The sequence below is a fragment of the Argopecten irradians genome, chromosome 7 (assembly GCF_041381155.1).
Source record: "Argopecten irradians isolate NY chromosome 7, Ai_NY, whole genome shotgun sequence".
Taxonomy (NCBI): Eukaryota; Metazoa; Mollusca; class Bivalvia; order Pectinida; family Pectinidae; genus Argopecten; species Argopecten irradians.
This window is the reverse complement of record NC_091140.1, coordinates 10,551,157-10,577,009: the sequence shown is the minus strand read 5'-3', so window position 1 is coordinate 10,577,009 and position 25,853 is coordinate 10,551,157. Positions and strand designations below refer to the sequence as shown.

At 35.9% G+C, this 25,853-nt stretch overlaps 1 protein-coding gene across 3 annotated transcripts in view; it reads right to left on the bottom strand.

Moving 5' to 3' along the window:
• Positions 1-1,674: 1,674 nt before the first annotated feature.
• The window catches only part of LOC138327530 (alpha-1,3-mannosyl-glycoprotein 4-beta-N-acetylglucosaminyltransferase C-like), a 45,482-nt gene continuing 21,303 nt past the window's right edge, over positions 1,675-25,853 (bottom strand). Inside the window, exons 2-4 of one of the 3 annotated variants that reach the window (XM_069273696.1) lie at positions 24,016-24,098; positions 6,304-6,397; positions 1,675-4,004 (exon numbers count right to left, since the gene is read on the bottom strand). In XM_069273696.1, the coding sequence (XP_069129797.1) occupies positions 2,781-3,842 (1,062 nt within the window). In that variant the 5' untranslated portion in view covers positions 3,843-4,004; positions 6,304-6,397; positions 24,016-24,098 and the 3' untranslated portion in view covers positions 1,675-2,780. Of the gene's footprint in view, positions 4,005-6,303; positions 6,398-7,509; positions 7,774-24,015; positions 24,099-25,853 lie in introns of those variants that run through there. The other 2 variants (XM_069273697.1, XM_069273699.1) reach the window with 2 other exon arrangements.

Genomic DNA, 25,853 nt, shown 5'->3' with positions numbered 1-25,853 from the left:
ATATTAAAAACAACAAATTAATATCAGACATTGGAACAATTAGAAGAAAACTCATTTACACAACATTTATAAAATAAGCACGACCCATGAATAAGATTTGACTATCTTCTGTTTACATTGACAACTTCTACTTTCACTTTTGATACTGTACTTCCGGCATGTAGTGGTCATTTCCCGTCAGACCGAAATTCGTTAGATAGATAGTAATCATCAATAATCACCGAGCTTAAATCCGAGATCGAATATTAAGCTCTTATAATGAAAATGTACATTATGGATCAATGGTTATTCAAAGATTATAATAAAAATATTTACATCTTAAATTTACTGATCATTGACGTTAGCAACTGACACAAAAACTTATGACACTTGTAGTTTAAAACTCGCTCATTCAGATCAGATTAAACTAGTAGAGAAAAGTATACATTTCAGATTAAAAAGACAAAAATCATAAATCAATATTACATACAGTTACCTCAATGATGAAATTGATATTGAATCGAGGAACATGATTTACACAAAGATGTATTTCGCACATGTCGGCAGTCATTTTATTTACGGAAGATCTCACAAGGGAGATAACTCTAACAAAAGTTGTAATTTAAGGTAACGCTTCACTGAACCACAAAGGTTCGCATAGATAATACTGATAACTTTAAGGTAAACTGATTTCTTACAGAACATGGTCTACCCTAGAGTTAAGTTATAGGTAAAACAGATAATAATGCTGCTTAGATTCCGAACATTCAAATTTACGCATTTGTTAATTCGTTTCTTTTGTTAGAAAGACTGCGACACAGAATACATACATGTACGTAAAATATACAAATGAAAAATTTATATACAGCATTGAAAAATTAAATAACTTTTAAATCAAAATGAAACATAAATCATTTAACAATATAATGTCAAATAGCTAATATGACTGATGACGAATAAATGATTTTTAAAAATAACAAAGATAGTAAAAATAAAGGATTGCTTACCTGTAAATATAAATGAGACAGCTGTTTAGATCCGATGTTCTTTATTCCTTGTCCAAGCTCTGAGTGAAGAGCTGGACGATGAACCAAATCTAAACAGACTGTCCGAAGAACTTTTTCCGTATTCTGATTGGTCAGCCAATCAGATCTAAGATCAAGGTAAGACAATCAGACACTACCGTTTACTGCGACACAGCGCACTGGCATCTAATCACACTGTCGCTAATTGATACTTAATGCCTGACACGGCTGTCAGATAATTAACTGACCAGGTAAAATCACAGGTGCCTTGTAAATGTCATGATGGTGACATAACTTGTACAAAGGGAAGATAAATCTGGAGGAACAGGTGTTTACTTCAAGTGACCATAGAGTAATTAAAATTGCAATTAGCTATGTAGATATTCTTTGTTTGTTAACTAGCCAACACTAATAACACACGGCGTGGGTAGGATATTATTACAATGATCAAAGGAAAGGAATTACATACAATAAAGCTGACACACATGTTTCTTGAGAAAGATTGTATCACATACTTTATACATAATTATTTTAAATTCTTGAAATAATTTCTTCAATGCATTTTGATTTCTAAAATCTGTGATTTTTGTAAAAAGACCTTTTATTTACAAAAACAGAGAATTATAAAGAAAAGTCTAAAATAAAAAAACTTTTTACAAAAATCACAGATTTTCATTTTGATTTATGATATAATTATACAAGGGAGATAATTCATTAATAGACTGAATAATATTATAGTAGTAAGATAGTAATTAGCTATGTAATATAACGGACTAGTAAGCCACTTATACTTTTTTGAAGTTTTCTCAGTTTTAATGGGTACATAATCCAGTGATTCTGCCTGTGTCTGGGACTACAAAAGTCCAGAGCCAATTATTGGAATAAAACCCTAACACAGGCGAATACTAGATTCGCACTCAATAAAACTAGAAAAGGAGAGAAATGCTTAGTATGATCATGATCGTGATTTAACATATAAGATACATATAATGAAAGGATTTTTTTCTTTAGAAGTTCTGATTGCCATCACTACCCACCATCGCCATACAGGAAGTTTATAAACAATGATAAGAATATTTGGACATAATTAGGATATTTGGAAGACCCAAACAATATCAAAAACGATGTACATGGGTGTGAGGGGGAGGCTGTTCTAGATCAGGAGAAGAAGTTGTAATAGATGTAAAATAATCATTTATAATTACAGCTTGATCAATCGGAAGTTGTATACTGACTCCATCAGGTATGCTCTCAGAATTATGTTCATTTTTTCAGAACTGATTTTGCAATTTTCCACCATTTAGATGAGGGAATAGATTTATCACATAAAGATTTTTGTAAATTTTTAAAGTAATCCTGTTTTGCAGTTCTAATCAGATTAATTGCCTCATTTCGAATATTTCTAAAGTTTTCCCAATGTACAGGATTTTTACTGTTTTTTTTTTCTCTCGCCTTTTTATGGATTCTATTTCTTGGCGGAGTATCAATCTAATTTCTCTAACCATCCATGGCTTATCATCAGGTCTAATAGTTATAATTTTTGAAGGTATACACTCATCTATCTGATTAAGAATAGCACCTGTTACATGTAGTAGGCTTTGAAGACTTTCAGTGTCATGTTTTTGAGACAATAGTGTCCACACAGATTCCTGCACAGTCTCCCTAAACAAAAATAACGCCATCCTCTTTCTGACTCAAATAAAACACAAAGATTAACTTTGAACAGATGGATAACTCTAAATAACATATGTACAACGACTTCCAAATAACATACATTTATGGCTTCTCCGGCAGTGTGGGAAAAGATGCGTCCGTTTTTCGTGTCGATGACTGTTCGGGCGTAAACACGGCGATTTCTCTTATGATAATATGTCGGATCTCATTCCTTGTTATGGTAATACGTAAACAGTTCACTTGACGGGAATCGAGAGTTTTACTCACATCTGTAATGTTCATCATTGTGTCGCCATTAAAGTTACCTAGTAGAACATCATTTATACATGTCGCCCGTACAGTGTCATTATTCGTCTTGATTAAGCCCAGACTAGCTTCTAACTTTCCGTTATGAATTACATCTTGTGGATATTTTTCACTTCCTGTCAGGATGACGATTTGGTCTATCGTCTGAGGAGTATCAAATATAATTGTAATAGTATTATTTTGCTTTGGTTTACATTGAGTCCAGAAATAACCACCCACCATGTCGTAAGCCATAAACAGTGGCTGCTGAGGGTTCACCTTCGGTATAGTTGTGTACAACCTAGCAGGAGGATTCTCTAGTCCAAAAACTTTTGGAGTTAAGTTAAAGAATCTATCCTGTAACTTTTGGATTTTACCGTACAGAGATGATTGGTAGCCAGCATGCTGGAACAACGTTGGACGAACTATTTTCCTTTTGAATTGTAACATTAATGAGTTGAAATGCAAGTAGGTAAAATCGCCAGGCTGTTCTACATAGAATAATAAAATCATTCTAGTCAACTTTTCCAAGTCTACAGAATGGTAAACCTTTCCGATGTATCCCAACTCGGAGAATTCCAGACAAACCCATTCATTATTTTCCAGTAAATGATTCCTAATCCGAGCCAAATAGCCCGGGACTGTGTACACGTCATCCTCTAACTGCATGTAATACGTAGACAAAGGTTTACTGTACATAAACAAAAATGCATAGTCAAAATTTTGCTTAGCTCGCCATTTCCTTTTCTCTATAGAATGACGCCGATATGTATGTTCCAAATTTGTCAGTGGTGGGTAGAAATCACTCGGTGCCTCTATAACTTGTAACAATCCTGTACGAATCGGCTCCGGATACAGTTGGTTGAGTGTTCGACTCATCCTTTCCTTCCATGTCTCGTTAAAGTCAGCCAATAGAACTACGATATAAATATCCTTCCGCTGCCGCTCATTGGAACAGTTGAATAGAGACTCTAAAGTATCAAATATGTAGATTTTATTCTCTCGTTCGTTGTATTGTCGGTATTCCAATGGTCATCATACCTATAAAATGTAAAATCAAGTATCAAATATGTAGGTTTTATTCTCTCGCTGTATTGTCGGTATTCCAATGGCCATCATACCTATAAAATGTAAAATCAAGTATCAAATATGTAGGTTTTATTCTCTCGCCGATTGTCGGTATTCCAATGGTCATCATACTGTACCTATAAAATGTAAAATCAAGTTAAAGTTGTATTGCTGCTAATTTCACTGTAACGATATGTAACTTAAACATTTGATATTTAAACATTGACATGTAACTTGATGATTTAGCTCCTCAAAAGCATATGTCGGCCTATAAGAGAGCCGAAATCTAGGAATCATATATTCCTGGTTTTGAATAAAGCGCCTTCAATCACCGCCATGTTCAGTGACTTCGGGTTTTGTCGGATTCCTAATCGTATCACGTGACTGACGTTCGACACGACCTGCACGTGGTGAGCCAGGTAACTAGCGTAAGCACACATGTGTTTGTTTACGTTTTCCTTCTGGCCTATATAAGCAAATCATGCTAGTATATGTCCACAGATTGAGTATTTGAAACATCCAATTTACACATTACCGTAAAATGTTGTGTGTATCAAATATTGTAATGTGCTAGCATTATTTTCTTTGTAGATAGAGTCTGATTAGCTCGACCACATATTTTGTTTATGAAAATTGTTGATATTTTCTCTTGGTTTCACAACTCTCGTTTTACTTCGAGATTGTCGCGACGATGTTCGGAAGAGTTCGGAATGATTCGGCATCTTTCGAGCCTATTTTTCACGTGTACACGTTAAAAAGATTTTTTACTTTAATAATTAAAGATACTTCCAGTGCTGCAACTTTATAAAAAGTGGTAAAATTAAAAGTTTAAACCTCAGACAGACGGAGAAATATGTGTATAACACTTAAACAGTTTTCACTATGACAAAAAGAGCGAAAGTTATAGACCAACTTTAATGTCGATTTATTTGAATAGTTCAGAAAATGCCGTCAATTAAAGTATTGTGTTGGTAACTGTTCTCGGTAGTCAAACGATATTATGATAATAGTGTTTTCTTTGCTTCACGCTCTAAGATGCCTTATAATGAACCTAGGTAACCAAATCAACCCCTATCTTATTTCAAATAATTAAAGCAAATAATGTTGAAAGGGTTCTTAATCAAAGTAATCTTAAGTAATCTTTTTTCAATGGTCCTCGCGCAAGCTCTTGCACTAGTAAAATTCCGTCTTTGCATATTACAGAGTTAGCTCCCTTGCGGGTATGTATCGATTGTTACGTCATTATTTCGTGAGCGCAATTCACGTCGTTTTCTCCGAAACGTATGACGTTACGCTCCCAAACACATGACGTCACAATCAATACCTACCCGCAAGTACAGATAACTGTAATATGCATATTCGGAATATTTGAATCTTATAGATATTTGGAGATTTTGTGATTGGAGATGTTGATCATAGAAGGCAATATAGATAGTCGTTAGGGCTAGTTTATCATCATTCTTGTTCATTGTATGATCCATCGTATTTGTAGTGAAAAAGACTTTATAAGCTATAATGCAATGTTAACATTATCTGTAAATCAAAGCCTACGTGGTTAATGAGGGAAATCAACCATGCATGGTTACAAGGAATGAAAGTTGGTTAAGAATGTAGCCCTGGAGTACGCTGTTAAAGAAACCTGTTTTTTTCTAATAAAATTTAAATATAATTTAATTTTTTTCAACTGGAACCCAAAATGCATTGTTCTTCTAATAATCTGCATTTAGCTTCGAATTATATCGTAGTATTTTCAATGCATATAATCATGTATATTAAAGCATTGATTATATTTGATTTAAAATTTCCAACATAGTATTGTAAGAGGTGTCAAATAAGTTCTTAAAATATATTGAAGGACTTATTTCTTTAAAAAACCACCACTGGTGTGACCTATGATACTGATTGAAATACAGGTAAATCTCAGTTGACTTTACAGGTAAAATAGAGACAGCTTATGTGAAACAGTATATGATTGTCTTCCTATTGTTTCCTAAAACAACGACTACCTATTGTTGATAAATTTGTTGGCGTTCAGAGAACACCCCCAAAAGCCAGGGTCATTTAAGGACATGTAAGGTTTGTTAGCGGAGAACGCCGGAGTACCCGGAGAAAAACCACCGACAAGCGGTCAGTACCAGCAACCGCCCGACATGGCATTCGAACTCGCGATGGTAATATGTCGGGACATCTTAACCATCCGACCACCGCGGCCCCATGTGGATTATATGTATATGATAAAGATTATCATTATTAACATTTCAGTAACACTTACGATTTTGTAGTCTTGGAGGCTGGGGCTGGAAAACAGCTGCCTTCTGCCGCCAGGTTCCAGCATTACGTCTGAGATAGGCCAATCCCGTTCCACTCTGTAAGACAGAGTTCAAACTTATACATTCAATACATATTCTCTGAATAGCTAACGTAGTTATCAAGTAGGCGAGGTAATTTGGTATCTTACTTGACTATGTTATATCATAGAATTTTCTGTTTATTCCATCTAATCAATAAAGATTGGATCAATTTGGTTTAACTAATTTTCGCCAATTTTTCCTAAATTATATACATGTATAACCAAAGCTTAAATTAAGTTTATATGAATAAAACTTATATTGAATGGAAAAACAAAAATGGCATGTAATGCACAAATTCGCTTATTTAAGGATCTGCTATAGTGAAACGTCTAAATTGTCTTACGACTAACTTTTTTTCTAATATAGATTTTTGGAAATAGGAATTCAAACCAAAGTTAAAAATCTAATAAAGAATCAAAGATGGCTACTTCACGTAAATTGGGATTTTACGGGAATTTCAATGTTTTGAGCAAACAGAGGACAAACTAAAGCAATATTTGCACATTACTTGTCTGACAAGTATTAATATTACTATGTATGGTTTGGCCCCGTTTTGGCCCCCAAATTCCGGCAAATTTTCAAAACTGTCACTTAGTATTTAAACTGGTGGATTTGACATATTTAGTACATCCCTAATCTATCAGCTTTAATTGCCATGGTAACCACTATTTCAACTTTAGATTCATTGAAAGTTCATACATATTCTTAGTAAATATTTAGTTTGTTCACGGATGCGCTCTAAAGTTTCATAGGCAAAAACATAGCAAAAAAATTGTCAAAATTGTCAAAATTGTCAAAATTTCCACATTTTTTCATTATTTTTTGCATATATCGGATCGTTACCATGGCAACTACAACTGTGAAATTAGGAAACAGTCATTATAGTTGAATCGGGGGTGTACTAAATATTAAGAATATAACAAATTAATCACTAAATAACAGTTTTGAAAATTTAGAGTCCTTAAACATTTCAAAAGAAAAAAAGTTGAAATAGGAAAATGGTCGAGCGGTGAACTGTGTTTAGAAGAAGTTTTAAATTCCATACACTTCGAACTTTTACTGAAAATCACTGTGTTTTATTGTACACAGTCATACAGGTGTGTAAAACAGGTGAGAAACGCTCGTACCCTTTGTGTTGGTTACTATATAGCAGAAGGGGGTCTTGACGAATGGGTGAGCCTTCCGTGTATAGTGGAGATGGTAATTCGCGTTGTGTTTTAGTATATATGGCTCATCACCCATTCCTCAAGTTCTCCCTCTGCAATGTTCTTTTGAGATTCCGGCGGGACACAATGGAAAGAATAACCGAAAGGTGAAATAAATGTCAACAGTTTATTATATAAACATAAAGTAAACCGATAACAAAAGCAAAAAGTAGAAGAATTATCCTAGACTTAATTGGAATGTACAAAGTATTTGATTCGTATTTATAACCAAATTATGCATAGAAATTCACTATAATGAATACTTATGAACTGAATAAAATCATAAAATAAAGTCACCAATAGATTCACTGATTATTTCTATTAACCTAAGAAAATATATAATATGTAGTAGCTATCACTACTAAGAACTAATGAAATATGTAAATGATATTTATAGACAACCAACAAACCAAACAATAGACGACCTCTGGAACCTTTTTAAGAACACACTTAATGACTCAGTAGATAAAAACATACCAAAAAAACATATCACATACAAATCTAAACTACCATGGATAACACAACCCATCCGTCAACTCATGAAGAGTTGTAAAAAACAACATGTACATAGCAAAAACAAACAAGACCAAGAGCTCAAACAGAAATACAAAGCATGCAAATCAGAACTACAAAAACGCACTAGAAATGCATATCTAAACTACATAGAAAAAATGATAAAAGACCTACCAATAGATGAGCCACAGCAAGAGTCACCAAAAAAAAAGAAGAAAATAAAACCCCAAAAAATTATTCTCATTCATCAAAATAACAAGAAAAGAGAACACAGATAGCACAGCACTAAGAAAGGATGGACATCTAATGACAGACACCTCTTGTAAGGTAAACATATTAAATGAACAAAATCATCCAGATCATGCGAGACACAACTTGCTACATTCATACACGACCTTGCAAAAAATAATAACAGCAGCAAACAGACAGACATCATTATCATGGACTTTGCCAAAGCTTTGCCAAAGTCCCACACAGACGCCTACAATACAAATTCAAATACTACGGCATAACAGGCAACACACACAAATGGATCACAGACTTTCTCTCACAACGCACTCAAACAGTAGTACTTGAGGGAAAACAATCAAATAAAATACAAGTAACTTCAGAAGTCCCTCAAGGAACTTGGTTTGGCCCAATTCTGTTTTTGTCTGTTTCATGTATATTAACGATTTCCATCAATACATGCAGTACAGCACACTAAGATTATTCGCAGACGACAGTATTATATACAAAACAATAAACAACAAAGACGACACAATAAAAATACAGAAAGATCTGGACGCAGCAGCACAATGGGAAATGTAATGTTTGTAGATTTGGAATACTTTACATTATTGCACTAGTCATCATCCAGGCGGTAATTGTCATTACATATAGTCATAGTGGTATTTAGTACCACTAACTTTGTATGTGTATTGCGCATGCCTATTGCGGTTGTTACTGACTGCCCGCCATATTGGAATAAAGTGTGAAACATGTGCGCCGTGTTTGTTCCTGAAATAACATCTAATGAAAGCCTACACCCGGACATTTCAGTGGCGACGAGGATTTCTGGTGTAACGAAGCTGAAGAAACGGCAGTATGGTAAACCAAAATCGTTGTAAATTAGTGTAAAAGCCATTCACCGGCAGCCAAGGTGGCGAATGTTCCCGAACTTTTCTCAGTGTTACCATTCCACGTAAACACAACCATGGCAGTGTACGGTAGAATAGAATCATTCGATTTTGAAATGAACTGGGATGAGTATGTAGAAAGGGTAGAACAATATTTCATAGCTAACGGAGTTGATGATGTTGATAAACAACGCTCGATATTGTTGACAGTTATGGGTCAGAAAATGTATGGTCTCGTGCGGAACCTCACATCTCCCGAAAAACCCTCTGATAAGACATACGATGAGTTGAAGGAACTCATATCTCAACATTTAAAACCAAAACCGCTTATTATAGCCGAAAGATTTAAATTCCATCAAAGGAATCAGCAATCGAATGAAACCGTATGTCAGTATGTAGCTGAACTGAGACGACTAAGCGAACATTGTGAATTTGGCACGTTTCTAGACGATGCATTGAGAGACAGGTTTGTGTCAGGTTTGTCCTCGATTCCTACACAACGTAAACTTCTCACAGAGGCAACTCTAACAATGTCAAAGGCAAAGGAAATAGCGGTGAGCATGGAGATGGCTGAAAATGAGGCACGGAAATTGAAAGGAGACAGCGTAGACAAAGCTGGAAATGTCAACAAATTTCAAGCATTCAAGGAATGTTTTCGCTGCGGTAAGACGAACCATAGTGCAGACAGATGTTTCTACAAAAGTAGTAAGTGCCATACATGCAAAGAGATAGGACATTTACATAAAAAGTGCCCGAAATCAAAGACTTCCAAAGATAAACATTGGACTTCAAAAAATCAAAGTACTAGTAGTTCTGATTCAACCAGACAGACAAAGGGAAACTCTAAGAAAAGTAAAAAGAGTTCGAAAATCCATTTCATGGAGGATTCTGACCAAGAAGAGGTCTCGGAAGTATGGCCGATATTCTCAATCAAGTCCAGAGGGCAAAAAGGGATCCGTATTTCATTAGAAATTGAAAAGACACCTCAAACGATGGAGTTGGACACCGGATCACCAGTGTCTCTGATATCAGACAGAGATTACAGGGCTATGTTCAAGGATAAAGTTAAACTACAAGACAGCTCAACTATGTTAAAAACATATACCGGTGAAGTATTGCCAGTGTTGGGCGAGGCTAGTGTCCAGGTGTCATATGAAGGACAGAACAAACTTTTGCCATTGCTAGTAGTGGAAGGTGATGGACCTGCTTTATTTGGTAGAAATTGGTTAGGACAGCTACATCTTAACTGGAAAACGATCAACCTGATGACTATCAACGAGCAGAAATATTCCGTATTTGAAGACAAATTAGGCACAGTTAAGGGAATCACAGCATCTATCAAACTGAAGGACAATACCCAGCCTAAGTTTTTCAAAGCTAGAACAGTACCTTATGCACTTAAAGATCAGATAGGCGCAGAACTTCAGCGACTAGAGGCAGCTGGCATAGTGGAAAAGGTGGAAAGTTCAGATTGGGCGACACCTATAGTGCCTGTCATGAAACCGGACGGTTCAGTGAGAATATGTGGCGATTTCAAAATCACCATAAACCCTGTGCTGGATGTACCTGAATATCCCCTGCCTACCAGCGAGGAGCTATTCACCAAGCTCAACGGAGGACAGAAATTTTCAAAGCTGGATTTGACCCAAGCTTACAACCAGGTTCTTCTGGATGAGGAGTCGCGAAAATATGTAACTATCAACACTCACCTTGGTTTGTATAGATACACCAGGCTTCCATTTGGTGTAGCGTCTGCACCTGCTATTTTCCAGCGGACAATGGAAACCGTTCTACAAGGATTGGACAGTGTTGGTTGTATCTTGGATGATGTTCTCGTGACCGGAAAAGATGATGTAGTTCATCAGCAAAACCTGAATGCTACACTTAAGCGTTTGGATGACTATGGTGTCAAGTTGAGGAAAGACAAGTGTTATTTTATGAGGGAGGAGGTGGAATATTTCGCTTTCGTAGTAAATAAAGATGGTATCCACCCATCACCACGCAAGGTTGAAGCTATCCTACAGTTGAAGGATCCACAAAATAAGAAAGAGCTTCAGTCATGGTTAGGCATTGTAAACTACTACAGGAAGTTTATACCAAACATGTCTACAATTGTACAACCCCTCACGACATTACTGGCAGACAAGGTCGATTGGCATTGGACAGCAGATTGTCACTCAGCCTGTGAAAAAATCAAAGAACTTTTAGTGTCATCAGATGTATTGGTTCATTATGACCCCGAAAAGCCTGTAACCTTGGCAGTAGATGCATCTTCTTACGGTTTAGGAGCCGTGATATCTCACACTATTGACAAAGATGATCGACCAATCGCGTATGCGTCGCGTACCCTCACTGCGACCGAAAAAAACTACTCCCAAATTGAGAAGGAGGCTTTGGCAATCATGTATGGTGTCCGCAAATTTCATCAGTATCTTTACGGACGAAAATTTACTTTGTTGACTGACCATAAACCTCTGACACTGATTCTAGGACCAAAGAAAGGTATTCCTGTACTAGCAACCTCACGGTTACAACGGTGGGCTATCCAGTTGTCGTCGTATCAATTTGATATAAAGTATAGGTCAACTACTCAGAACGGGAATGCTGATACTTTATCGCGTTTTCCTGTTGACACCGAGGATGTTGCTGAAATAGACCAGGAAGCCATGAAGGTGAACAAAATCCAATTGAGCAAGTTACCGATCACAGCCGCACAGATTGCCTTAGCAACGAAAAAGGACGCTGTATTGTCTAGAGTGATGTACTTTGTGACCAATGGATGGTCGCATGAAAAGCCAGAAAATGAGTTACTTCCCTTTTACCGTGTCAGAGAGGAACTGACAGTGGAGGAAGGATGTCTCCTGAGAGGAATCCGAGTTATTGTTCCAGATCGGTTCCAGGATGAAATTTTGAGCGAGTTACATGGTAACCATCCAGGAATAGTAAGAATGAAGGCGTTGGCGAGATTGTTCGTGTGGTGGCCAATGTTGGACACAGATATTGAAACTAAGGTGGCAAAGTGTGAAAGTTGTAGAAAACAACTACCTAACATGCCACAGTCGCGATCCAATCCATGGTTATGGCCGAACAAAGCATGGGAACGTGTACATATCGACTACGCAGGACCATTCCTGAATAGTATGTTCTTAGTTGTCATGGACGCGCACTCCAAATGGTTGGACGTTGTGAGAATGTCGTCAACAAGTGCTGAAAGCACTATTAACGCGCTTCGATATATGTTCTCCGCGTACGGACTACCAAAAGAAATAGTGTCAGACAACGGACCACAGTTTGTGGCAGCTGAGTTTGAAGAATTCCTAAAGATCAATGGCGTCAAGCATATCAAATCAGCGCCATATCATCCAAGTTCAAATGGTGAGGCTGAACGTGCGGTGAGAACATTTAAGACTGGTATGAAAAATTTGGAAGATGAGGAAGGAACATTAAACCAAAAGCTGGCGTCATTCCTATTGTCATATAGGACAACTCCTCATACGCTTACCAAAGTCACACCAGCTGAGTTATTCATGGGCAGGAAGCTCAGAACTCGTTTGGACATTATCAGACCAAATCTTGAACAATTATTTCAAATACGTAATCAGCGACATGTCGTGGCCAAGAAAAGTCGCGAAATGGAGATTGGAGACTTGGTAATGGTGCATGATTATCGAGGCACCAACCGAAAACGATCATGGATTCGTGGAGTTATTATACAGAAACTGGGACCAGTAACCTATAGAGTGCAGGTTGGGGACTTAATCTGGAAGAGACACATTGATCAGATGCGCGATTGTGTGGTGGATTGCGAGTCACAGCCATTACATTCATCTTCACCGAGTAATGCGTGTACCGACGACTTGTCACAGCATTTCGTCCCATCGAGGGTCCCAAGAACTGAACCAACGGATATGGCGATAAGTCCTAAAGCCAATCATCAATGTGAAACAACACCTAAGACTGTCACGAACGGTAACACCCAGTTAAGCACACAAAAAACTGTACATGTAGAAACCATTCCTTTGTGTGATAAATCCATGACCACAGATCTAGAGTCGCGTTTTCCGCGTCGCGAACATTCCAAACCTAAGAGGTTAATCGAGTCCATTTGAAATTGAACTGTAATTTGTGTTACTTTTTGTTATTGTTATATTGACAGTTAAAGATTATGCAAGGAGTATAATTAGGTTAATTAGGTTGTTTTCAGTGTTTTACAAGACTGATATTCATGAACTGTGCTCTATCTTACTTACAAAGAGATGTGCTCAAAATTAGTTGAAATAAGCTAACGATTATTACAGATCATAATATTGGTTTATTGTTTTGAAGAGGGGAAAAGTGTAATGTTTGTAGATTTGGAATACTTTAGATTATTGCACTAGTCATCATCCAGGCGGTAATTGTCATTACATATAGTCATAGTGGTATTTAGTACCACTAACTTTGTATGTGTATTGCGCATGCCTATTGCTGTTGTTACTGACTGCCCGCCATATTGGAATAAAGTGTGAAACATGTGCGCCGTGTTTGTTCCTGAAATAACATCTAATGAAAGCCTACACCCGGACATTTCAGGAAACAGACTGGCTAATGAAATTTCACCCAGATAAATGCAACATCATCAGTGTTACACCAAAACGCAACAAAATACATCAGAACTACACACTCCACAATCACACACTCGAGCAAGTAATGTCCAGCAAATATTTAGGACTAACACTACAAAAAAACCTAAAATGGGACATGCACATAAATAATATCACCGCTAATGCAAACTGATCACTTTGGTTTTTAAAGCGCAACTTAAAAATTAATTCACCACATATAAAAGCACACGCATACAAAGCACTAGTCCGACCCAAACTGGAATACTGCTCTTCCATATGGGATCCCCACAACACAAACCAAATTCAACAGATAGAAAAAACACAACGCAGAGCAGCAAGATATTTTCACAACAAATATATCACAACACCAGTTCAGTTACAAACATGATACATCAACTCAACTGGCCAACATTACAGACACGACGGCTACACACAAGACTGGTACTTTTCTACAAAATAATACACAATATAGTTGCCATCGAATACCAGACCATACTCATACCAGTAGACCACAGAACCAGACACTCAAATCCACACTCCTTCAGACAAATCTATGCTACAAAGGACACATACAAATATTAATTTTTCCCACAAACAATAACACAATGGAATCTCCTCCCTGTAGCAGCAGTACAATGCACTACACTCGAGGACACATTTCCAACGTAGCTCTTGAAGCCCTCACGCATTAGTTCTGCACACACCTTTTATCTAAATACTAAAAAAACACAAATCGAATCCTTCCACACCCTTGCACCCCTTCAGGTCACCGTGACATAATCGTCATATTTTAACGGCGTCATGTCAATGGAAGAAGACCAATTGGTCTCCTGTATGCGTAATAACCGCCCAAACCCGAAGTACCAATTACCATGTCCCAACTATTGACCTTTAACCACGAGTAACAGAACAGACCGGCATCTTGACCTACACACGCTGTCAGAGCGCAGGTTTAATTAAGATATGGAATTTAATAACTTTGCACAACATTTACAGTGAAGTTATAAGTGGAAGTTTTGAGAGTTTAACCAAACATATTCCTAACGCACTGGGCCGACCTAAACCTACTTGTCTCACCCTAGGACGTACGATACCCGTTCAACCGAGGCGCTGTCAACGCACCCTCATCCCCCACTATTCCCGGTACGACAAAATTATATATAAGCTTGCCCACTGTTCGAGACCATAGATAGAATCACATGCGCTTCCCCATAGTGGCTAACCGTCATTATGATTACTTGTCACTGTTAAACACATTCCCGGTAAATAGACGGTAAAAACCTGTCTTTCTCTCAGGTAATGTAACCCCAAAATATCTAATTTTCTTCTGAACTAGTTACATTATCGCCGACAAGCAGTAATTACGCTATATCTGGCCAACATACACAGGATTACCACACGGCCAGCTTACTGTTTATTTATACTAGTTACAGTTGTTACATGGTACTATCAGAATGATTTCCGTATTATTTCATTCAATTTCATATTCTATCTGAATTTGGAGGTAATAAGGAGGCGTAGTGCACCATAGTGCCTCTATTCCGGAGACTGCTGGCACTTACCAGTGAATAGGCTGGCTCTACCAGACCTGTAACCAATCTGCTGTAACGCGAAGTGAAGAGTTTTACGTAACGCGGTGTGAAGAGTTTTACGTACCGTGACGCTATATATAACGTTTCGGGACACGAGTTACGTAACGCGTGTGCGCACGTAACGCGTTTGCGCACGACTATTTATACTTGCGGTAGAGACGATGGCTCACATTGCTTTAACGCCCCTCACAATAGACCAATCAGAGCGCTCGGCACATAGCTCCAAAGGCTGTAGTTTCTATCATGGTCGTCTGTAGTGCTGGTTTAGAACACCTAAAATGTAACTTGACTCTCTACAGCTCTATAAGATCGTAATTGATCGTAAATTAGTAACGATTAAAGTACATGTTGGTGAGCTTTATAGATATTAACTGTACCCTTACTTTACTCAGAGACGATTTTAATAAAGTTCCCTATTGAAACTGGACGATGGCTCGGTATCCCAAAAGAAAATAGAATATGTAATTTATGTCAAGTTGATATCGGAGATGAATTTCACTATCTTTTCAAATGTCAAAAAAGGGAAATAAAAGCTATTAGAGAAACATATTTTGCTCAGTACTACACCAAATATCCTACATTTTTAAAATTAGAACGACTATTGAATATCTGCAGTATTCAAGTTTTAAACAAATTCGCAATTTTTCTAAGAAAGATAACGAAATTACTTTAAACATTATACGATTATAACTCTATGTATTTTTATATCTTGTACATATATATATATTGTATCCATCTTGTCATGTATATGTCTATGTATATCATTATGTCCTCATGTAACATATTTTCATGTGTCTGAGAGTAACAAATAAAATCTTGAAATCTTGAATAGCTAGCAAATACACCATCGACATTGCCCGCCAAAGCCTGCTCCGTTACAACGGTCTGTCCGACAAATACGGTGTATACATATGTCGCAGTCGACGTTAAACAAGTTTTTAAGTCCAGCTGTGTCTGACCCCAGCAAACGGAAAACAATGAGTAGTCCGTTGTCTCCAGAGGGTGTTGAAAATAAACGTTTTCCCCTCCACACGTCACCTTTACCGGAGGGCAGCTAAAAATGATCTCCTTCGGATTCGCAAGAGAAAACGTGTCCGGCATGTATCGAGAGTAAACAAGACTCTTTGTTTACACCTGATTTTATAACTCGTTTCTCTGACATGTTAGCGCCGAAATTGTTAGCAGGCATCGTATCCGAAATGTTACTTGGGTCTCTGAAGCCTGAAATCGACAAACACATCAAAGAAACCTTGTCTGACAACGACACCATCAAATCGGTTATCGATTCCCATATCAATGACGTCATGGCACCCATCAAAACCCAATTGCAGGATCAGGCCCCCGAACTCAAAAACACAATCCAAAATCTACAGTTTGACCTTGATGAACAACAACAATACACAAGGAGAGGTGCCCTGAAATTTCACAATGTTCCGATAGACAAGCCACTTGGTGAATTCGACACTTATCAGTCGGTACTTAACATTTGCCAGATCAAATTAGTTAAATGAGCTACCACGTTAAAAAGAAAGATCGTGTAACATCCCCTTTTTACTAAATAATTTATAATCATGTTTCAATCTACAAATACACTTTTCTTTGTGTGAACAAGGCCACATATTTATGTACAATGTATGTCTGTGATTATTTGTTATTATTATCCATGCTTGTATGGGCCAATTCCTCTTTCCTCTAAGAATATATTCTATGGGGTGCATTAGCCCCATAGAATATATTCTTAGAGGAATTGCTCCATACAAGCATGGTTAACGAAATCCAATCCCTACATTTACACATATACGAATTTTAAATTTATATTTTATGCAATAAAATCGTCATTTGAATGTGACGAAATTACTCAATAAAAGTCGGTCAAAAGTCTCAATTGAACAGCGAATGATGACTCTTCACGTAAGGTAGAATTATTCATCCGCGACGACAAAAAGTTCAATATTTTATTGTAAAATAAACATGACAAACAAAGAAAATTTCAGAGAAAATTTTATTTCATCAGATCATAACTTTAAATATATATTCAATTTTGTTAAAAGTTAATACATATAACATAAAGAATTTGTACTCGGCCTCATGTGTGAACTCGGTGACCGTTTTTGTGCAGCGAGGCGAAGCTGACGCACGCTTACACATTGGAGTTTGCCGAAGTTGTCAAAACACCGGTGTTCAAGTAGCTCAACGTGTTTGAGATTGTCGTCTGACTTGACGATATTACATCCTTGACAGCCATGTGATTATATAATCTACGCTTAGATCCATCACCATCTATAGACGTAACAATTTCACTTGTGTTCGATGGGTACAATCTTGTGTTCGATGGGTACAATGTATTTGTGGTGACGCGTAACTTTCAACACGTGAATTACTAGCGGTGCATGTTTTATGATACACGGTACGGTGCTGGTGATTTTGTTAAGTGATTGTCGTATTCGTTTTATAAAATATTCAACTAAAAAATTAGTGATTAAGTAATAAAATACAACATTTGTTGATTACCACCGGAGGGGTAAATATTATGAACTAGAGCACAGTAACCCATGAACTATTTGTATAATAGGGAATTTCCATTAGACGGATAGAGACTATAACTAGCTGTATTTATAGGTAATGTCCATTAGACGGATATATATTATAACTAGGGCTATATATATAAGGAATGTCAATTAGACGGATAGAGACTATAACTAGAGATATATAGGGAATGCCAATTAGACGGATAGACATTATATAACTACGGATATACATGTATAGGGAATTTCAAATTTTGATATAATGATAAAAGAAATACATGTACCTCATTAGTCCGCTAAACATGCCTATATTATTAGTTTTTGTTTCCAATTTTTTTCTTTATTATAAAGTCTATATATTAAGCCATTAAAAAACTAATAATATTGGCAGGTTTAGCGGACTAGTACCTAATATCGTGACAAATGAAAATAAAATAATGGTTGAAGCATGTATAAAACCATATAATGTAATGAAAATCTCTTTTATAGCTTCAAAAACCTGTACAATATATGAATATTTACATTTAGAAACTCTTCACAAAACTTCTGCATACGTTTCAACGTTTATTAGATTTAACACAGTAATCAGGAACTTGTAGTCGATAAAATGGTGTTTTCAGTCGATAGCAGTTATGTCCATTTGATAGATGAGATTTCGGTGAATGTTCCCACATTGCGCATGCATACAGGGATTGTTTACCTCGCCGAAAGATAATAATATGAAATAGTGACTAGATCGTTTCTATTTATTTTCAGTTTTCTCTCCATTTTGAACAAAATGGTTATACAAACTTTTAAATTTTGTTATTAACACAAAGTACACAACTCTTACAATTATTTTCAGTTCTATTATTCGTTTTATCTTTTATTACATGATTTTCTAACGATTTAGTACCTTTAACTGTTAATATTAGGATGGCTATGGATATATGTATACCTTCTAAATTAGTGCAAATACGCAAACACGACAGACCATGGTTTAACAACAACATTAGAAAAAAAATCGTATACGAAACAGATTAAAACATACAATGATTAAACACAACACTGATCTCAACATATCGAAATACAAAAAAGTACGAAAAAAAGTTAATAATATGATCAAATGTGCCAAGGAAAATTTTTTCGAAAAACGTAGATAACTTTATTGACAGATCCAATTCTGACCCCAAAACATACTGGAAATTACTTAAACTCTTACTTAAAGGGAAAAACATCGAGATATCTCCTCTATATTGTGAACCTTCATCGAACTTTTAAGTATAAATAAAGCAACAGGTCCTGACGGAATAAGCCATTGAATGTTGAAATGGATTATAAACGAGATTGCCCTACCTTTATCTATCATATTTAATGCGTCCCTTCAAACCTGTTGCTATCCCGATAGTTGGACCTATATTCAAGGGTGGTGATAAACACATTGTATTTAATTAGAGACCAATTTCATTACTAAGTTTTATTTGAAAAATCTTTGAGCGTTTAGTATACAAACATATTTACAATTCTTTCAACCAAAATAATATTATTTACAAGTTACAATTAGGATTTCTACCAAAACACTCTTGCACACATCAGCTAATAGCATTATATCATTCCATGTTGCTGTCTTTAGAAAATCATGAACACATAGGTATTGTTTTTTGCGATTTTTCCAAAGCCTTTGATAGAGTTTGGCACAAAGGTCTCTTATACAAACTTCAACAATATGGAATAAATGGAAACTTACTTACCTGGATAGCTGATTATCTGTCGTGTAGGAAACAGTCTGTTTTTATAAATACATCAAATTCTTTTTAAAAAAAATATTAATGCTGGTGTACCACAGGGTTCTGTCATAGGTCCTTTATTTTTTCTTATTTATATTAATGATATTTCAACCGAATTAATTTCACTATGTCGTCTCTTTGTTGACGACACCTCGTTATCATATTCTTCTAAACACTTAGAAGATATTACACGTGTTGTAAATACTGATTTTAAAACACTAAAAATGGTCAAAGGATTGGTTTATGTCCTTCAACCCCAAAAAGACAGAATTTATATTAGTATCTCTTTCAAATCTCCCTTACCAGCCACTTTTTACATTAAACAATACAGTAATAGAAATCACACACAAACACAAACACTTAGGAGTAATTTTAAGTAGCGATACTAAATGGTCTGAACACATAGATGAAATTATTAAGAAGGTTTCGATATATATAGCAACACGTCGTAAATTGAAATTTCTATTAAGCAGAATTTTTTTTAGAAAAAATGTATCTAACATGTATAAGACCTATTTTAGAGTATGCATGTGAAATTTGGGATAATTGTGGTGTCGCAAATTCTAATAATCTTGAAAATTTACAACTTGATGCCGCCCGTATTATTACAGGACTACCAATATATACCAAAACAGAGTTTATTTATAAAGAAATTGGATGGCTTCTATTATCTAAACGGAGAGAGATAAGAAAATTAACCCTCTTTTAGAATATTAAACACAACATAGCTCCCTCATATTTATGTGATATCTTACCAGAAAACATCGGTGTCCTGACAAACTATGATTTAAGAAATTTCCAGGACGTGAGGCAACATCGTTATAGACTCCAACGCACATTAACTCCTTCTTTCCTTCAACTTCCTCTCTTTGGAATAATTTAGATATTTCTATTAGAAATTCTGAATTTGAATGTGCAATCAACAACAGAGCATACAACATCCGACAGAACCTGACGTGCAAATCCAGCAATGTCATCTACCTCCTCTCGTGTAGGAAATGCACAATGCAATACGTTGGGGAAACCGGTGGTCCACTCAACGTCAGAATCAACAATCACCGCTGGTCTATCAAACAGAACAAACCTGACTATCCGGTTGCTAGACATTTCAACTTACCCATCCATAGTTGGAAAGACATACAGGTGATTGCAATTGAGCACTGTTCCTACTGGACACAATCCAAGCGTCGATCTAGAGAGAGATTCTGGATTACCTATCTACAGACCCGCTATCCCAAAGGCATTAACGAACGTTAAATATACTTATTGACATCAATTGATCACTTGCTTTTCAATTTATTATCCCTACTTCCAGCATTTTCCCCCCGTTCTGTTCTACGCGTTTTTGATCCTTTACATATGCTGGCCAGCAATAGGCGACTAATTTTGGGACTTTGCATCTTTGCCAACACACCGAGATGATAGGCGACTAAATTTGTATCCTATACCAATGAGCACTATAAAGCTATTTTGCCACACATTTGACGTCACACCTGGCACGCTTACCAGTCATCGCTCATATTTAAGCGTTCTGCTGGACAGCATGGATACATTTTTGTAGATCCGGCCTTCGGCTGCCACTTGCCGAAGGGTATATTGCGCTCCATTGTGCTGTATAGTTTAATATTTGTCTACTTTGTCCCGCATTACTGTTCGTATCCTATTATGTAATCGTGTTTGTTTTTTATGTCTTGATAAAGGGGCAGATCGCCTCGAAAAATTGACAATTTTGTTTTGTCCACACGGTTGGAATTACTTCCTTGCCCCATATTAGAAATTCTCCAACTTTAAATACCTACAAATCAAATTTAAGTAAATCTTTCCTTCCAGAAACCGATTTGTGTTTGGGTAGTACAAGCAATGATGGCAAAAGCAACTATACCAGTGCTGGAGGCAACAGACAATTTAATCACCGCATCCAAGGGAGGTAACACCGGACGTTCTGTTAAAGATAACGTTGCAAAGCTTACAGACGCTATAAAAATGCAGGCATGGGCTTTTACAGAACTCAGCCAAATACGGAAAGATAACTTCAAACATTCACTCGACAAAAGGTACCAAAAACTGTGTATGCCGGGGAATGCAGTAACAACCGAATTATTTGGAGATGATCTTCCAAAGAAAATCAAGGACATTCACGACAGTAGAACTCTGTCTAAGAAATTGGGACTTTCTAGTACATCGACTCAGTCTACCATGGGCAAGGCTACAGGTTACCATGGTCACCAAGGGAATTTTGGCTAATCAAATATTTCTAAATTTTGGTACTAGACGGCTTAATATTCTCCATTGTAGATTAAGAAATAGAGCAAGTACTTTAAATTACGATCTTTTTAGATCCACTCTTTTGCCGTCAGCACGCTGTGAAAAATATCACATTATACGACAGACATTATTTTACGATCTTCATTGGTACCCCGGTGACATCACATTAGATACATTACTAAGAGGAGATGCAGATTTAGAAAATGATGCTAACCTTAATATTGCAAAAGCAGTCCAAATTCATATTGATAGTACTGGCAGGTTTTGACATTATGAGAATCCTACCCCATTTCTTATATCTACCCCGTATTTTAGTTAATTAATATGTTACATGTTATACATACGTCAACAGTATAAATCAGTTGTATCTGCTGGCTGGTGTAGTTGAAAAATTTTCAAGGAAAGGAGTGGCTTCGAGTGGATCTCCAGTGTAATGTTTTCTATGGGATGTGTATAATGGACAACGTTTTAAGGAAGTAACCGATCGGTGTTTCCCAGCCAGTCAGATAACTATGTTCACAATTATCATGTTTACAAATAATTATAAGCTAATAAATAACTATTCTCCTCTCCTATACTCCTCAATCTTCCCCTTTCTCCTTCTTTCTTAAAATAGAAAATTTTGATTCATTTTGTATATATGTATTGCCTTCATTGCTGTCCATTATGTATATATTCATATTATGTATTCGGGAGAGCACGTTACTAAGTTGGCAAAACTTGTGTCCGATCCCTGTTGTCAATAATTTACGACAATAAAAATATGTTTAAAATCAAATAAAAGAAGTTGCTGTTTCTAAAACTATAATAAAAATAAGAGGTCGGTGTGCTTGGTTTCTTGTCCCAATACGGAATACGTTATTTTTCAGTATTTCTTGCTAAAGAAATTGAAATCACTTTATCTTCACTAAAATGTAAAAAAAATAAAACATATAGGTTATTATTCTAACCTTAAATGCTTATTATTTTCAACTCAGTGAAATTTAAAATAATTTACAGCAAAAATTAACTTAATATAGCTTAAAATCTTGTAGCACCGGTGAGTTAAATAAAAAATATTGTGTTACGACCAAGAATAACAGAAATTAGAAACCAGCAGCTTAATTCAAAACACAATTTATTTATATATACAATATTAAACAGAGATGGTTTAGAATATCTAAAGTAATTGGTGTTGGTACAAAATAATACGATAATTTGAAGTGTTGCTTATCTGTATGCGGATGTCCTAGTATAATCCTTGATCATTCCAGGTTCCGAATAAACAATAATCACAAATCAACGAGGAAAATGAATGTCCACAGATAATTTGTAAAGATCCGGGCAATATGAATAAATCCACACAATGCGATGTAACAATCCACAGATAAAGTCACAATAGCTCTCCCAATAGAATCTAATATGGCGCTGTACAATTCTTGATATGTCTAATAACAGGTCTCATTACAGTTCTGATTAGCAGCTGGAGTATATATAGCTAAACCCTAATTCAATAATATTGGAGAACCTTCTACTTCTAGAAATATCTAACTAAAAACAGTAAACACACAGAACTTTCTGAAAATAGATCATTCTAGATTCCTACTTAAAATCAACATGTTTACAAGCATGTATGTTTACACATGATGATATTCTAGAAAGTTCTATAACCTAAATTAATGATATGAACTTTATAGGATGTATTGATAATAAAGCTTAAGGAGTTATCTCCCTTATCTAATAACTACATGTATTTAGTGTCATATATAACAATTGAAACAAACAAGTGTGAAGTTTAAGCTCTCTACAAAGCGTAAGAAATGCTCCTTTTCAAAATGGTCGCCAAATTTCTTTAAATTTGGGTATATAAAGTTCTGCAAGCAAAATAAGTCTATTTCTGACATATGTTTCATATGGCAACTTGCTTTAAATTTAGACAATCAGTTTTTAAAAATAAAAAACCTCTTTGATTAATGTTAAAACGAGACTGAAACCTTACCAGAGTAGATCCTTAAAACTTTTCTTAAAATGAAAATAAATAAATAAATAAATAAATTACACATTACCTCATCGACAATGTCGTCATAGCTATCCAACAGATATGGTCGTGTCTCAGCTTTTATGCCCCGTGTTAGGTTTCTAAAAATATCTGAAATTTAAAACAAAAAGTGAAGAAAACAGGCTGCTAAGTCACGAGTAAATAGGTAATTATCAAATGGCCAAAGAAGCATAAGATCCCATAGCTGGTATGAAGACTAAATATTGTCTCAACTTAACTTGTTTGAATTCAAATGTGAAAATAAGTTTCAAAATAATTTCATCACTGTCAACTAATAACAAGAAGAATATGTTTAATTGTCAACGAAGCCTTGAGTGAATGTGTTTTCTGATTGAGTTACAACAGTGATACACCAAACTTAATATATATTGTAGAGAACGACATGGGGATTAAATGGCAATTTATTTCTTCATTGAAATCTAATCATCAAAGAATTTGGACACTTAAATGACATCGTCTATAATATTGTTCCCTAGCTTTGAACGTCCTTCTTACCGACTGGAATATCCACCGACAACAACGTTTGGGTAATTGTTGATGGTGTACTTGTATGATCCATAATATAAACAATAAATATTTGGGAAGAGGGTGGATGAATAAAGTTGTGTGAGAAGTAGTGAAACCTTTAATGTAGACCATCCCTTCCGGTTTCCTCAGAAGATATTTCGTTTATTTTTCTTATATTTTTTTTAGGCAAACGCTGATCACAGAAAGCTTATAAAATCATATGTCACCAGGTAAATTTTTCTTCAAGGGTCTGCTGAAAGATATTTACTAATGACTTATTATACTTAATATTCCGGTTTTAAGGATTTTTATATCAATATGGTTTTCTCCCAGTGACTTCCCGTAACATAAAATTAATATACCCATATCATGTTCATACCTTCATTAGGGGATACCGAAATCATAACTCTATAAAATAATTAATATTTTTCAAATAAATCAGAACCTTTTAGTGATAAATTGCATCAAAATGGTCATATTCTCTTTTTATCTCAAAAACTGATCTCAAGAAAAATCGAATTTTTAGGATTTACTTAATATATATTGCTCTGAGAACGCTTAAATATGCGAATCCGTAGCACCCCTCTGCGTTTTAGGTAAGTTCATTTACACACTTGCATTTTTTTTCAATGAGATATAGCAAGCTTGGAGAGCTAGGCCTAACCTCAAACCACAACAGACCATTGCAATTAAAATGGATGTTGTCACACATTATCATTTTTTTTTTAATTTCATTTGGTGGATATACTATGAATATTCCTAACAGTCATGCGATTGGTTTTCAGAAAATACGAGATTTAAAAAATAATTAAACAAAAGGCCCAGAGAGAATGTATCGCTCTCCTGGTTTGTAATGCCAAGTAATGTTCTGAATACAAGTTCATTGTTTCTTTTCTGAAGGAATTTCAATATTTACCTCTTATTTCGTACTCAGCCCCATTCATATGCTCCAGGGGTTCAGAGCCAAAATTTATATTAATTCTGTTCTCCCTCCAAAGAGGATGTTTAAGGCCAAACTTGGTTCCAATCCATGCGGATCTTTATGATAAGTAGTGATTTAAAGAATTTACCTTTATTTTCCCTACTGGGCCCCGCCCCTCCTGCCCCCCGGGGTTAAGGCCAATAATCAACAATCTCTAACTTTTTCCCACAGTATGTTTCTGGTCAATTTTGGTTACGATCCATGAAGAAACTCTAAGACTAGTAGTTATTTAAAAGATTTAACATAGTTTTCTTATTTTACCCCGCCCCTCCTGCCCCTAGGGGTCAGAGCAAAATTTATACAAACTCTGTTACCCTTTCCACAGAGGAAGTTTCTGGCCACATTTGGTTGCAATT